Source organism: Theropithecus gelada, chromosome 11 (assembly GCF_003255815.1).
Source record: "Theropithecus gelada isolate Dixy chromosome 11, Tgel_1.0, whole genome shotgun sequence".
Taxonomy (NCBI): domain Eukaryota; kingdom Metazoa; phylum Chordata; class Mammalia; order Primates; family Cercopithecidae; genus Theropithecus; species Theropithecus gelada.
The window spans coordinates 14,545,012-14,560,998 of NC_037679.1; the positions used below are offsets into that span (position 1 = coordinate 14,545,012).

The 15,987-nt window shown below is 33.5% G+C and overlaps 1 protein-coding gene across 1 annotated transcript; it reads left to right on the forward strand.

Moving 5' to 3' along the window:
- Positions 1-6,191: 6,191 nt before the first annotated feature.
- Positions 6,192-7,127, forward strand: LOC112635308 (olfactory receptor 6C76). Its single transcript, XM_025403398.1, has one exon. The coding sequence runs from the start codon at positions 6,192-6,194 to the stop codon at positions 7,125-7,127; it is 936 nt and encodes a 311-aa protein (XP_025259183.1).
- Positions 7,128-15,987: the final 8,860 nt, after the last annotated feature.

Consider the following 15,987-nt stretch of genomic DNA (forward strand, 5'->3'; position numbering starts at 1 on the left):
TATGAAAATGAGAGTCTCTTCCACAGGGTTTGCTTTTTTGCTTTTCTCTTTTTCTTTTATAATTCAGCCTGAGGTGAAAATTTAAGGTTTTCTCCGGTCTTTTCTAAATCTTCTCTTTCTAAAACAATGGCACACAGCTTCTTTGCCTACATCTTGGCAATGAGAAGCAGCTAGCAGCAATCAGAAGACAGAATCCCAGTATTCGGAGGACAAACTCCTTAATTCCAATCCTGGATCCAGAAAACCACACCAGTAATGTGGATTTTTATCCCTACAGCTCCACCTTGGAGTGATGAGTGGGTAGCTGCTACTATCCTAAAGGCTAAAATCAACCAATATTAGCCACATTTATCAGACAGTCTTTCCACTAGAAACTACAAGCAATCAAATAGACTCCAGATTTCCAAAGTAGCCACTTCAGACATTTTCTGCCAGTACAATTCTTGTCTAAATGAAAAGATGAATTCCTGGCACTTCCTATTTCCACCACTGTGATGGATAATTTTGTGTGTCAACTTGACTGGTCCATGGAGTGCCAAGCCATTTTGTCAAACATTCTGAGTGTGTCTGTGAGGGCGTTTCTCACAGATAAAAAGTTAATGAAAAACACCCTCACAGACACACCCAGGGTAAGATCAGCATTTGAATCAGTAGACTAAAGAAAGTAGATTGCCCTTCCTAATGTGATGGGCCTCATTCATCAGTTGAACACCTGAGTTGATTAAAAAGGCTGACCTTCTTGCAAGTAAGAGGGACTCTTACTACGTGGCTTCCTTTGAGCTGGAACATTGCTTGTTTGTTTGTTTGTTTGTTTTTCTGCCTCAGACTCTTCCAGATGCATTAGTTTTCCTTGTTCTCAGGCCTTTGGACTTGGACTGGAAGTATACCATTAGCTCTCCTGGGTCTCCAGCTCGTCAACTGTAGCTCTTAGAACTTTTTAGTATCCACAATTGTGTGAACACATTTCTTATAATAAATAAATAAATCTATCTATTTTTCTATCTGTCATCTGTCTATCTACCTATCTATCTATCTACTCATCCATCCATCCTATTGGTTCTGTTTCTCTAGAGAGGCCTGACTAATACAACTGTCTTTTCTCTAATGTCTCTACTTTTTTTCTGATAGGTGCAGACACACATATTTATATTGAACATTTTTTTTTTTTTTAACTCATACTAAGTAATGACTTAGATCCCACGACATTCATGAACATGGGCTATTTTAGGTTCTTATTAAGGGATTGACAATTGAGGATGATGAAAAATACATATATTTAATATTATGAGGTGACATAATGAGTTTTTACCTATTATTTCAAGTAAATCATTACTTATTTAGATAAGGAAATAACCAATAACTCTCGGAATTTGAGTGTAACATGTGAAGCTTGGCTGACTCTTCTCCATTTACTTACACATTATCACTTACGTGGATGAGGTATTTGTTGTGTTCTTGATGTGGGCTACAAAAAGATACCAAATGGAATATTAAGGACTTGACTTTTATAGTCCAACATCTTAATCACTGAGCATTAAACAGAAAATTAGATGTACTTATTATAAATGTATATTGAAAACAAAATAGAAAGAAAGGATTATAATCACAATTTACTCTGGTACAAAGGCAAAAGTGCACATCACAGTAAACTATAGATCTTTTTAAAAGTTTCCACTGCAGCAAGGCCACCACCAAATATAAAACAGTAATTCCAGTGAAACTCACAGGAAACTTACGTCTACTTTACTGTGTAGCAGATTTACCTTTATACCGATTTCTTTCTTTCCCTGTGTACTTTTCCTTATAAATTCTATTTTATTTCCTAACATAATGGCCTTCTTTTGAGTACAGGCTTCCCAGTCAAGAAATGTCTTAAACTTGACCATGTCTAACAAAATGAAATCATTCAATATTTTCTTAATAGTATGAAAATTATGCAAGTATTTCATGATTTTAAATCAGTGTTGAATTTCTGAAAAAATAGTGCCTTAATGTTTTATACTTATGTGTAAAATTTTTCTAGAATCAAGAAACAGGACATTCATTCTAAATCTTCGAGGAAATACTATGCTGTATTGTAAAATTAAAAACAATGTATTTTGATCAAATATTTAAAATGGACAGTACATCTTTTTTTTTTTTTTTTTTTTTGAGATGGAGTTTCACTCTTGTCACCCAGGCTGGAGTGCAATGGCACAAGCTCAGCTCACTGCAACCTCTGCCTCCCGGGTTCAAGCAATTCTCCTGTCTCAGCCTCCCTATTAGCTGGGACTACAGGCGTCCACCACCATGCCTGGCTAATTTTTGTAATTTTTAGTAGAGATGGGGTTTCACCATGTTGGCCAGGTTACCTGAACTCCTGACCTCAGGTAATCCACCTGCCTCAGCCTCCCAAAGTGCTGGGATTACAGGTGTGAGTTGCTGCGCCCGGCCCATCTTTTTTATATGTGTCTATTTGCATAATACAAATAAAAACTATCATAATTATTTCTTAGAAACATATTTAACAATTTTAAAAAATGGAAAATTTACCAAGATATCAATAAATAATAGGGAAAAAGAGAAATAATTATACTACCAGGTATCAAATTGAAGGATAAAAATCACAATAAACATTCTGAGATCAGTAAGACATTATCAAAATAGAATCAATATCCCAGAAATAGGCACATAATCCCTGTTTTATTCTCTGTTACACTAGGAAGGATTAAAGGTATTAATCTTTTATATGCTGAATTTATATTAAAATAATCATTTTTTATAGAAACATGTAATGCAAACAAACAATTCTCTAGGGAAACATGGAAATATTTGTGAACATTTTAAGTGTGCAAAGTTGTGACTCAGTAACTCATTTGAGAAAACTTATAGTCAAGAGATAATAGAACAATAATGCCAAGAGGCACTTGTGTGTCTATGCATTCTCATATCATTTATAATAAGGGATATTTTCAAAGATTGGTATGTTCAGCAAAGATAAATTTTATTCATTATGGCATATCCATATAATGAAACCATATTTAGTCATTAAAATGGATGTTGTAAATGTTTAAGCTAATATTAAATGGTTAACTATTGCTTAGAGAAAAATAGAAGATTTTCTATTTAGGTATGAATGCTTAAAAATATATTACTAAGTGTCAAAGACAGGTGATATCGTTTGGCTGTGTCCCCACCCAAATCTCATCTTGAATTGTAGTTCCCATAATCCCCGTGGGTCATGGGAGGGACCTGGTGGGAGGTAATTGAATCATGGAGGCAGGTTTTTCCCATGCTCATGATAGTGAATGAATCTCATCAGATCTGATGATTTATAAAGGGCAGTTCCCCTGCACACACTCTCTTGCCTGCCACCATGTAAGATATCCTTTGCTCCTCCTTCACCTTCTGCCATGGTTGTGAGGCATCCCCAGCCATGTGGAACTGTGAGTCTATTAAACCTCTTTTTCCTTATAAATTACCCAGTCTCAGGTATTTCTTCATAGCAGTATGAAAATGGACTGATATAGCAGGTGTCCACAATTAAAATGCATGTGGAGTAGTATACATCAAATTGGTAACAGTGGTTAGCTCTGCACATAAACATTTGAATATATGTTAACATCACATGAAGGCATTTTCTTCAAATAAAAAGATTCATGTTGTGATTTTTTCTTAAATTATATTTGTCTCTACAGTTGTGATAAAGTCTTTAATAAGTCAATGACTGAGTTTTTATTACTGAAGTACCATTACTGTTTATGCAAATGTAATTTAAATATCCTGGTTTCCACTTCTATAACATATTCAACAAGAAGATACTGTTTTTTAAGCCAGGAACAATGGTGCGCACCTGCAGCTCCAGCTACTCAGGAGCTTGAGGCAGGAAGTTCATTTAAGGTCAGGAGTTCAAGGCTGCAATCCTGCCTATGAATAGCCACTGTACTTCAGCTTGGGCAACATAGTGAGACCTCCTCTCTTAAAAAACATGTAATTATTTCTTTTAAAAAAGAAGAAGTTACTATTTTTAATCGTATTTTTAGCACTGTATTTAATTACTGCATTGAGAAGGATCTCAATTTATTGTGCTCATATGTAAAAATATATTTTGCACAAAGTATTAAAAGTATTTGTTGTTTTATATATATGTGGAAAATAATACAGAAATGTAGAGATGAAATTTGAGTTGCTTCTAATTTTAGATAAATACTAGTTAGTCAGCTCAATCGATGAAAGGAGTTACACTCCCTGTGTAAGTTTCACCAGTGAGAGTGTATATTATTGTTCAGTGATTTCAACATTGTTTCGAAGATTATTATACCAGACACTTTTTCTTTCATAGACCCCTGGCTTATTTTGCTTGTCATATTTTAAATTGCTTTTTCCTGTCATATTTTAAATCGCTCTTTCCCATAGCCTTAAGGATGATACATGACAATGAACATTGCATGTTATTGGTTTATTTTTGCTAGACCTCACTCCTCCCCAGACACATGGCTGACATCCTGCTGGATAATTTTCTCAGTCTTCTCCTGGGACACAGGTCCCAAAATCAACCAATTAAAATCTGATTGCTGGAGTCGATCTTGTACATGGATTCACTAGGGCCCTATTATTGTTTATCCCAAATGTCATTAAGCATTTGTCTGCCTTAAAGCATATTTCTGAAATTATGTAAAGGAGAAATATTAAAGGTATTGTTTACTTTTTTCCTAGGGAAAATTAATAGAAATGGCCCTCTGTGAAGTAGCAGAATAGCCTATCATAAATAATTCTGGAAGTTTTTTCATTTATGTCAGCAAAACTCTTAAGGATTTATTGTTAAGATGGTTGGTGGAATATTTCAGCCTTCCAGATTTTGGACAATGTTGGGTGGAAACATGAGGAGACTATTTTTCTGAATGTTTTAAGATGAAACACGAAGATCTTTTTGAAGAAATCTGTAACTTTGTAGGAGGAGAGAAAAAAACAGCTATTTCTTCATGTAAAATTGACCCACTACATGACTTTTGATTTAAGAGAATTGAGCACATTATTTTGTGTTCAGTATTTAACTCTCACCATCCAAATTTTCATAATACGTAAGTATTTTGAATTTATTTTTTGTGATTTAGCTTCTATTCATTCTATTCTGTAGCATTGATTAATCTCCTAAGATACATTTATTTCCCTTTCTGTCTCTTATGTATATGCATATTTAATAGTTCAATAAATTAATGGAGATATAAAAATCTTTTAAATGGTAATTTCTAGCAATTAAATAGGTGGAACACAGCATGATTTTCTTAATATTTATACATTTACTCTTAGAAAGAGCTGGTGCATATTACAGATGCAGGTGTCCAAGACAGTTAGTAGACAACATATGTGAAGTATTTGTGCATTTTATATCTGATTTACATATATGAAGTAGTTGTGTACTTCATTAAAATATTTTCTGAACATGCTCTTGGGTGCCTGACTACATTTAAAACATTTTACTAGAAATTTTGAAACATTCAGCTGAAAAACACTACATTAATTGGATTTTAATGAAAAGGCTTAAAGAGAGTATAAAATCAAGTATAAAGATAGGGGTTTCAGAGGCTCCTGTATTACCTGAAAATAGGATGTGTGATGGATTGAAAAAAATATTGGATACTATCTATATGAAGCCATTGTTTAAATGTTCAAAACACTTTAGAATGACTTACCCACTGAATTATTATTTTGTTTTACAAGTAAAGGAGTAAAAGATAAATTAACAGAGGTAGTAATGTCTACATCCTAAAAAAGATATTTAGAATTTTCACCAAAAAATTGGGTTGATCACTGATTTACATCATCAGTCAGAATTTTTATTCCTATAAAAGATACAGTAAGCAAAGCATAATGCCCCCGACATTTTAGCTAAATAGTAAAGCATTAGAAAAGTTTATGTTTTATTAATACATTTCCCCAAAATAAATGTAAACTATGGAGACAGAATAAACATGTAGCAGAGACTGATATTAAATACGGAAGATATATCTTTAAAAGCAGAATTATGGAAAATGAGAAATATAAATGTGTATACATACACTATTTTATAAGTCCCACGTGCTTCTAGTCACAATTCAATAGTATTTGAAAAGAAAAATGTGCAAATATTTATACTTGTCTTTGGACTCATTGTTTTGTTGTTTTTGATGTTGATTTTATCAGTAATCTCTGACAGGAATCAATCATCAGAAATGAAAAATAGAACATCAGTGACAGATTTCATCCTCCTGGGTCTGACAGATCATCCGCAACTACAGGTTGTGATTTTCTCCTCTCTATTTCTTACATATGTACTGAGTGTTACTGGAAATCTAACTATCATCTCCCTTACCCTGCTGGATTCCCATCTGAAGACTCCCATGTATTTCTTCCTCAGGAATTTCTCCTTCTTGGAAATTTCATTTACTTCTGTCTGTAATCCTAGATTTCTGATCAGCATTCTAACAGGGGACAAATCCATATCTTATAATGCTTGTGCAGCTCAGCTATTTTTCTTTATCTTTCTTGGTTCAGCGGAGTTTTTCCTCCTAGCCTCTATGTCCTATGATCGCTTTGTGGCTATATGTAAGCCTCTGCATTATACAACCATCATGAGTGACAGGATCTGTTATCAGCTTATAATCAGCTCTTGGCTGGCTGGTTTCTTGGTAATTTTTCCACCGCTGGCCATGGGCTTACAGCTGCATTTCTGTGACTCCAATATCATTGACCACTTTACCTGTGACTCTGCTCCTTTGCTGCAAATCTCTTGCACAGACACAAGTACTCTAGAGCTCATGAGCTTTATTTTAGCTCTGTTTACTCTTATATCCACTTTGATATTAGTAGTTTTGTCCTATACTTACATCGTCAGAACTATTCTGAGAATCCCCTCAGTACAGCAAAGAAAAAAAGCCTTTTCAACCTGCTCCTCACATATGATTGTTGTCTCTATCTCTTATGGAAGCTGCATCTTCATGTATGTGAAAACATCAGCAAAGGAAGGAGTTGCTTTGACAAAAGGAGTAGCTATACTCAATACCTCTGTCGCTCCTATGCTGAATCCATTTATTTACACTCTAAGAAACCAGCAGGTGAAACAAGCATTTAAGGATGTTCTGAGGAAGATTTTCCAAAAAAAGCATTGATTTGAATGCAATTTATTAATGAAATACACACATATTTTTTACCAAAGAATGAATAAAGATTTCAGTTTTAGTTCCTTTCTGTCTTTTTATTTGTATATCTTTTCAGAAACACAACTGTTTCTACTATTTTATTTAATGTTAAATTAAATACTAATGTATTTAATGTTCTTACAAGTCCTTATATGAATTTATATAGAAAAGTCATTATTAAATAATCTGATGCACATTCCCATGGTACAACTCAAAGAAGGAACTAAAGCCATTTCCTATATTAATCTATATACTTAAAATAATACAATTGTAATTATATTTATCACTGCCAAGCTTATTTCAACAGAATATGATAATGTATCATCTATGTTAAGTCACATATGTGAATATATGAATGTACATGCACATGTATGTAGTCAGATATACATGTGTGTTTGTTTCTGTGTCAATGTTTGTGTATATGTGTATAAATTCATATATTCATATATTCATATATTTGCATATATGAATATACATACATGTACACATTGCATGTTCATAATTCACATATATGAATATGCACACAGATATACATATATTCTAAAGATATTATATTTGTGTATAATATCTTTATATATTATAAATAGTACATATTTATAATATACTATATATGTGTGTATATTCATATATGTGACTATATGAAGAGTGACTAATATATTCACTCTTTCAGTTTTTTTTTCTTTAAAATGAAACTTAAGTGAAACTTATGGGATATAGTAATAACTGGTATATGAACAAACTCTAAGAATTTAATAATTTAAATAGGGGAATTAATTTTTATCATGATAATATTTAACTTATGCTTAACTTATATCCTATATAAAATACAAAAAATAAATTACATGTTTGTCATTATGACAGCAAATTATGAATTAGAATAACCTTTATTAGTTTTTCTTTTGTTTTTAGATCAATTTATTGTGAATGCTTAAATAACAAAATCAATTAATATAACAAACCGTGTCATTAAGGATAATTTCCTGAGTGTAGAAATTTTCTAATTATAGTTATTACTTAAGAAAAGTGTGATAGCATTTAGCCACATTTCTATAAAACATTTCTACAGAGAACTAGCAACATCTGGCTTGGGAATAATGCTCTCTGAGGATTTTTATCCAAGATTGTTATTTACAACTCAATAACCATGCAATATAGTAGCTTATGGTATTGTTTTCTGTCCTTTATCAGTTGTTTCAGACTAGTTTTGATACAATTTGCCCACTGTATTATGTGTGATTATATTAGTTGCCAAATAAATATCAAAATAAAACATGTTTCAGCAAAAAAAAAAGAAAAGAAAGAAAAAGATTTATTGGATTGATAATCTTAGGAAGACTTGAAAGTTCTGAATTATTCTGTTTAGCTCAGGAGTCAGAAAAAAGGATTCACATGTGCCATGACACCATCTTGCTCAATCTCACCTTTGTATGCCTCTGTGTCTTCCTGTTTTTATATGTCATATCTTTATTGTTTATGTTTATTTTCTTCTTCCTTACTACAGATACTCTTTTGTCACATTATAAATAGACTTTGCACTCTCCCATTTATTCTTTTCAATTCATGAAACAATGAAAACAGACTCCCTAGGACCAACTCCAACAGAAGTGTCAGTTGAAAAGAGTTGATTGACCCATCTTTGAGTAGGTGTTAGTCATCGACATTTCTTTGATCCAAGAGGATCAGTTATATGATTCTCAGCCATAGTGTGTTGGTTAGTGTATGCATGGTAGAGTTAGGTTGTTTGGGTTTGTAAGTCTGACTCTGTGGTTTGCAAGCTTGAGACTTGGCTGGCCATCCTTAAAGTGCTTAGTAATGTTAATTATATTATTATTGTCATTGTTATTGTAGTTACTGTTATTTACATGGCCTACCTGGGTCACATTGTTCTTTGAGAGGTGGAGTTGGGGGCTGGTAGTTATTCTTGCTTGAAAGTAAGAGAAAAATAATTCTTGAGTAAACAAAATGCCATTCAAACCTAAATCAGCCAAATCTATTTGGTCAATTTGGCTGTGTCGAAAGCATGGCTACCTGTAGATACAGATACTTACAAGGTAAGGGGCAAATGATAATGCATTCAAAACTCTTCAAAAACTGGCATCCCCTGAGTAAATTTATGATAGTAAAGGATTGACCTTATGCCTTGTCCAAGGGTCATATTTTATCTTGGATTCCTACCAATTACAGTCAAAAGAGAGTTAAATATAGAAAGCATAATGTTCATTTCCATTATGCTTTATGTGTAACTAAACATTATAACTTAAAAATGGTTACTAGTGGCTGGAATTTTCATGTTCCCTATGTAGAAAGCCACATTCTTGGCATCTGCGTACTAGAGCAGCTAAGATTCTTTGGACAGTAAGATGATGTAGGAAATAATTATCATCGTTCATTTTTCATTGTATTTGCTTGCTTTTTTTAACTAGATGTGAAAATACATGACAAATCATTCCTCTCCACGAAAGCACTTGTGATGTCCACACAACCCAAACCAAATGTTTTTCTTACTGGATTGCACTTTAATACAGCTAAATTCTGATTTGGAGGATTTATTTTGTATTAACGAAGTAGCTAACTCTCCTTAACTGATGTGCAGCAAGTTTAACCTCTCAGTTACTTGGCTTTATTAACTGTCAAATTGGGTTAACTCCATCACTCACAGAATTTTTAAAATTCGTTGAGAGTAAATTAAGTCATTTAAACTGTTTGTTTCAGGAACTCGATAGATATTTGTTATTATTTTACTATATAATCTCCCTTTTTTCATGCATTCTTCAACCCTGGATTTTAAAAAACTGCATATTTCTACTCGTTTTGTTTACGACATTCTTTCCCCAGTTTACCCATTGCGTATTTGTCTTCTGTAACTAAGCCATTGACAGTATGTTTATTGTCATTCTGTATACGCCCTGCCTTTTAAAATTGTGTCTCAGAGTTTAATACTATATTCTGAGACAATGGCTTTTAAATTTAAGTCTAACCTACTTTTATCATATGCCCAAGGCCTAACTATCTGATTTTCTAATTTTCATCATGAAGAAGTGGCTTGGATAGTGGGTATCATAACCAAAGTCTTTTTTTTCTTCTGGATCTTAACCCCAAAATAACCTCAAATAAGCCTACTCTCTAAAACAATAACAACAAAACTCCATCCTTGCTAAACAATGTCACATAAAATGACATTATCTTAGTCATAATATCATTTATGGAGATTGCCCTACAAGCTGTCCCTTCTATATAGCATATCTAGAACTGCCAATGAAAATATTTCATGGACTTTTATTTTATTTTATTCTTTTTTTGTTTGTATAAGTTTATAGAGCATAAGTGTAATTTTGTTACGTGTGTAGATTGTGTAATGGTGAAGTCAGGGCTCTTAAGGTATCACTCAAATAACATATATTGTACCCACTAAGTAACTTCTCGTCATCCACCCCTCCCACCTCCTCAGCCTTCCAAGTCACCATTGTCTATTATTCCACACTCTACATGCATGTTTGCACATTATTTGGTTCCTACCTATAAGTGAGAACATGCAGTACTTGTCTTTCTCTCTCTGACTTGTTTCACTTAAGTAATGGCCTCCAGTTCCATCTATCTTGTTTAATTTTATTTTTTTAATTTATTTTTTTATTATATTTTAAGTTCTAGGGTACATGTGCACACCATGCAGGTTTGTTACATATGTATACTTGTGCCATGTTGGTGTGCTGCACCCATCAACTTGTCAGCACCCATCAACTCGTCATTTACAACAGGTATAACTCCCAATGCCATCCCTCTCCCCTCCCCCCTCCCCATAATAGGCCCTGGTGTGTGATGTTCCCCTTCCAGAGTCCAAGTGATCTCATTGTTCAGTTCCCACCTATGAGTGAGAACATGCGGTGTTTGGTTTTCTGCTCTTGCAATACTTTGCTGAGAATGATGGTTTCCAGCTGCATCCATGTCCCTACAAAGGACACAAACTCATCCTTTTTTATGGCTGCATAGTATTCCATGGTGTATATGTGCCACATTTTCTTAATTCAGTCTGTCACTGATGGACATTTGGGTTGATTCCCAGTCTTTGCTATTGTGAATAGTGCCGCAATAAACATACATGTGCATGTGTCTTTATAGCAGCATGATTTATAATCCTTTGGGTATATACCCAGTAATGGGATGGCTGGGTCATATGGTATTTCTAGTTCTAGATCCTGGAGGAATCGCCATACTGTTTTCCACAATGGTTGAACCAGTTTACAATCCCACCAACAGTGTAAAAGTGTTCCTATTTCTCCACATCCTCTCCAGCACCTGTTGTTTCCTGACTTTTTAATGATCACCATTCTAACTGGTGTGAGATGGTATCTCATTGTGGTTTTGTTTAATTTTATACCTCTGCTTTTGTGAATAGCACTGCGATGAGCATATGAGTACAGGCAGGTATCTTTTTTATTTAATTATTTATTTAAATAATTTCTTTAATGACTTATTTAAATAATTAATGATTTAAGTGATTAATGTTTTTAATGATTTATTTGAATTATTAATGATTTATTTTCCTTCTTTCCATTTCAATGAGTTCTTTTCTTTCTTTCCTCTTCACTAGTAGGGTATTGCTGGGTCAAAGGGTAGTTCTATTTTTGTTCTTTGAGAGATCTTAATAGGATTTTCCATAGAGGCTGTACTAATTTACATTCCCATCAGTCTTTGTAAGAGTTCTCTTTTCTCCACATCCTTGCCAGCACATGTTATTTTTTATCATCTTAGTAATAGCCATTCTCACTGGTATAAGATGATATCTCATTGCAGTTTTAATTTGCATTTCTCTGATGATTAGTAATGTTAAGCATTTTTTCACATACCTGTTGGCCATTCATATGGTTTCTTTTGAAAAATACCTATTCATGTCCTTTTCCACTTTTAATGGAATTACATGTATTGTTGTTGTTATCATTGAGTTGTTTTGAGTTCCTTATAAAATTTGGATATTTGTCCTTTGTCAGACGCATAGTTTGCAAATATTTTCTCCCATTCTGCAGGTTGTCTTTTCACTCTGTTGATTATCTCTTTGCTGTGCAGAAATTTTTTGGGGGTTGAATTAAGTTCCATTTGTCTATTTTTGGTTTTTTGCCTGTGCCCCAGCTACATTTCTCTGTGAATATCTGACTGCTCATAAAAATCAAGTATCAAAAACTGAAAGATTTGTCTTTTTCCTCCAGTCAAACTTGCTTTCCTTCTGATCATTTATTTGTGGAGTTACCTAATTTGCCAAACCATAAGCCCAGGGTTCATCTCTTACTACTTCTTTTCCTCTTCTTACCTCAAATTTTCATTAAAGTTCATTTATTCTACCTTCACATGTTTCTCACGTCATCTTATTGATCTCTGCACCAATGAGATTATGTTATAAAGACAGCAAATAGCCATGAGCATTGATCTCTCCCAAGGTCTTACTCAAGTTCAATGATCATGGGTTATCTTCAGCAATGAGGCTCACAATTCTCAGGGTGCCCAGAAGCCACTGGGCAAATCGCATATTGAGTCACTGTTGACTCTTACTTGCTGCCAGAAACTGCTGCCAAATAACACTGGCTTCTCCTTTTTTTGATAGTCCAAATTCAATGAGAGTATTTCTAAGGTGGAAACTTACCTGCTGGAAAGGCAGAATCTTCAAACATTTTCTAGAAACATTCATTTCTAATAAATGAAATTAGCAATTTTGTAAGACAGAAAGTTAATTTATAAAACTAAATGTGTATATTTATAGTAGCAATAAGTAGTTGAAACCCAAAATAAACAGTACCATTTACTGTCCTCAAAAATGAAATACTTAGGTATAAATCTAAGAAAATTTGTGTGGAATGCATGGGCTTAAAAACACAACCATTGATGAACAAAATCATATGGCCTTTGAAAAATGAAGAGATATACTATGTTTCTGAATAGAAGACTATTTTAATATGCCAATTGTTCCTATCTTAATCTATAGATTCTTGTGATCCCAACCAAAATCTTAGTATATTTATAGTTATTAAATCTTAAACCTAAATTTGATGTCTAAGGGCAACAGAAATATGTTAGTCAAAACAATTTTGAAAAAGAATAAAATATGAGTACTCACAATACTTCATTTCAAAATCTGCTATAAAGCTGCAATAACCAAGACAGTGCAGTACTAGTAAAAAAAAAAAAAGCATATATCAATTTAAAAAGAATAGACATACATGAAGTAATGTCTAACAAACGTACAAAGGCAATTTAATCAGGAAGTATTTTTTAATGAATAGTTCTATAACAATTGTATCTCCATATGTAAAGAAATAAATCTCAACATTTACCCCATGCCTTTATGTAAAATGTGACTCCTAAGTAAAATAGAGAGCCAAAGGTAAAATGTAAAACTGTAATACCCTAGAAGAAAACATAGGAAAGAATCTGAATGACCTTAGTTTTTCAAGGAGATTTTGTGCTTGACCAAAGTCATAATCCACAAGAAAGTCTGGTAAGTTGAAATTCGTTTTATTCATTGTTTTAAAGTTATTAAAACAACACTGTTAAGAATGAAATGATTAAAGACTGGGAGTAAATGTTTTCAAATCACACTCTCGAGAGCACACTTGTCTCTAGAATGTGTAAAGAACACTCTACCCTTAGAATAAAAAAAGAGCAACATGATAAAACCTGTGCATAATATTTGCATAGAAATTTCATCATAGAGGATTTATAGATTGCAAATATGTATATGAAAAGATGCTCTACATCATGAATTATTAGTGAAACGCAATTAAAACCTGCATACCTATTTGAATATTCACAACAAAAGTACCGGCAATATCAAATGTTTACAAAGATATAGAGCTACTGGGAGTCTCATACTTTTCTAGTGAGAATACAAAATGGTACAACCACTTGGGAAGCCATTTGGGAAACTCACAGAAAGTTAAATTTACACATATCATATGAACTAGCAATTCTACTCCCATCCAAAAGAAATGAAAACTTATGTTAATTCTCAGGAGTCTGGCTCTTGATCTTGATGCTGTACAAAAAAACAATGTGTGATTTATTGGCCTCTACTATAGGAAATTACAAAGGCTTTCCCTAGCAGGGTTCACAGGAGCAAGCTGCCCTTCCCATATCAGATGGTACACTGTTCATGCATCATAGTCTCTGAAGGAAATGATAGTAAAGGACTCAGATCATCCTGGCCAAATATGCTGTTACATTTATCTTTAATTCTAGCCCAGGTGCCTCCACTTGCAGGCCTCCTTCTTGGGAAAATTTGAAGACACTTTTCTCCACTGGGATCCAGTACTCAGCACATTTACATTCCTAGCCCTGACACTCTCTCCTTCCCATGGGCCCTTGCCTCCATACAACTGCAAGAGATTTTTGTTGGGTGATCCCATGGTAGTAAGGGGACCACCATGTCTGTGTTATTCTACCTGACACTCAATGCTGTGTCCTTTCATGGTAGAAAATGGAACAGGCAGGAGTCCACACTTTCTCTGATTTTAGCCTTTCCTATACTAATGCAGTAATTGATTTCAAACTTGACTGTTACTTTCCATTTAGGCTGGTTGCTTTCACCAACCACTCCAATATCCAGCAGCTCAACTCTCTCTCCAGCTCAGCAGGGCTCCTGATACCCTCAGAAACATGTATGTGAATCTTTAAGGCAGCTTTATTTATAATCAGCAAAATTGAAACAATATATATGTTCTTCAACTGAGGAATGGATAAACAAACTGTGGTACATACATATATGGACATATTACTCAGCAACAACAACAACAAATGATTCATTCAACAATAATGAATTGGAAAACAGGGTTTGAGCAGATTTATTTTTTACAAAAATAACTGTAAGCAATGTAGTTTGTAGACTTGTAACGTGGGTTAAGAATTATGAAACTAATTGTTGTACAAGATTTAAATAAATATTTAGATATATTGTCATAATAGAAGTCAGTATTTCTATGTTGAAGAAAGAAGTTACAATTAAAGAAAGATAATAATTACAATAAATTCTGTGATTGCAGTCAGAGGTATCATGATGGACTCTTGATTTGTTTCACCTGTTTTAATTTATAATCAGTAAATATGGGAACAAATATAGATGTGTCTTTACGCATGAATTAGTACGCAATCATGTGCTACACAATGATGATACAGTCAGCAATGGACCACATATATGACAGCGGTCCCATACAATTTTAATGGAACAGAAAAATTCCTATCACCTGTTGACATCATAACTGTCATAATGTCATAGCACAACACATTACTCGTTTGTTTGTGGTGTTGCTGGTGTAAACAAACCTATTATGCTGCCAGTCTTATAAAAGTGTAGCGCATACGATTATCTATAGTACATAGTATTTTAAAATAATAATAATCGGCTATGTTACTGGTTTATGCATTTACTATATTATAATGTTATTGTTATTTTAGAATATACTCTCTCTATTTATTAAAAAAGTTAATTACAAAGCAGCCTCAGGCAGATCCTTCAGAAGGTATTTCAGAAGAAGGCATTGTTACCCTAAGAGACGACAACTCCTAGGCATGTTTTTGCTCCTGAAAACCTCCCACTGGGACAAGATACGGAGCTGGAAAACAGTGAAACTGATCATTCTGACCCTGTGTACACCCAGGCTAAGGTGTGTGTTTGTATCTGAGTTTTTAACAAAAAAACTTAAAAAGTAAAAAAAAGATAAAAATTTTTAAAATAGAAAAAAGCTTATAGAATCATGATATAAAGACAATATTTTTGTACATCTATACATTGTGTATGTGTTTTAAGCTAAGCGTTATTACAAGAGAGTCAAAAAGTTTTAAAAAATTA

Excerpts from the sequence above, each read along its gene's own strand:
- LOC112635308 (XM_025403398.1), top strand. The coding sequence starts at position 6,192 with ATGAAAAATAGAACATCAGTGACAGATTTCATCCTCCTGGGTCTGACA.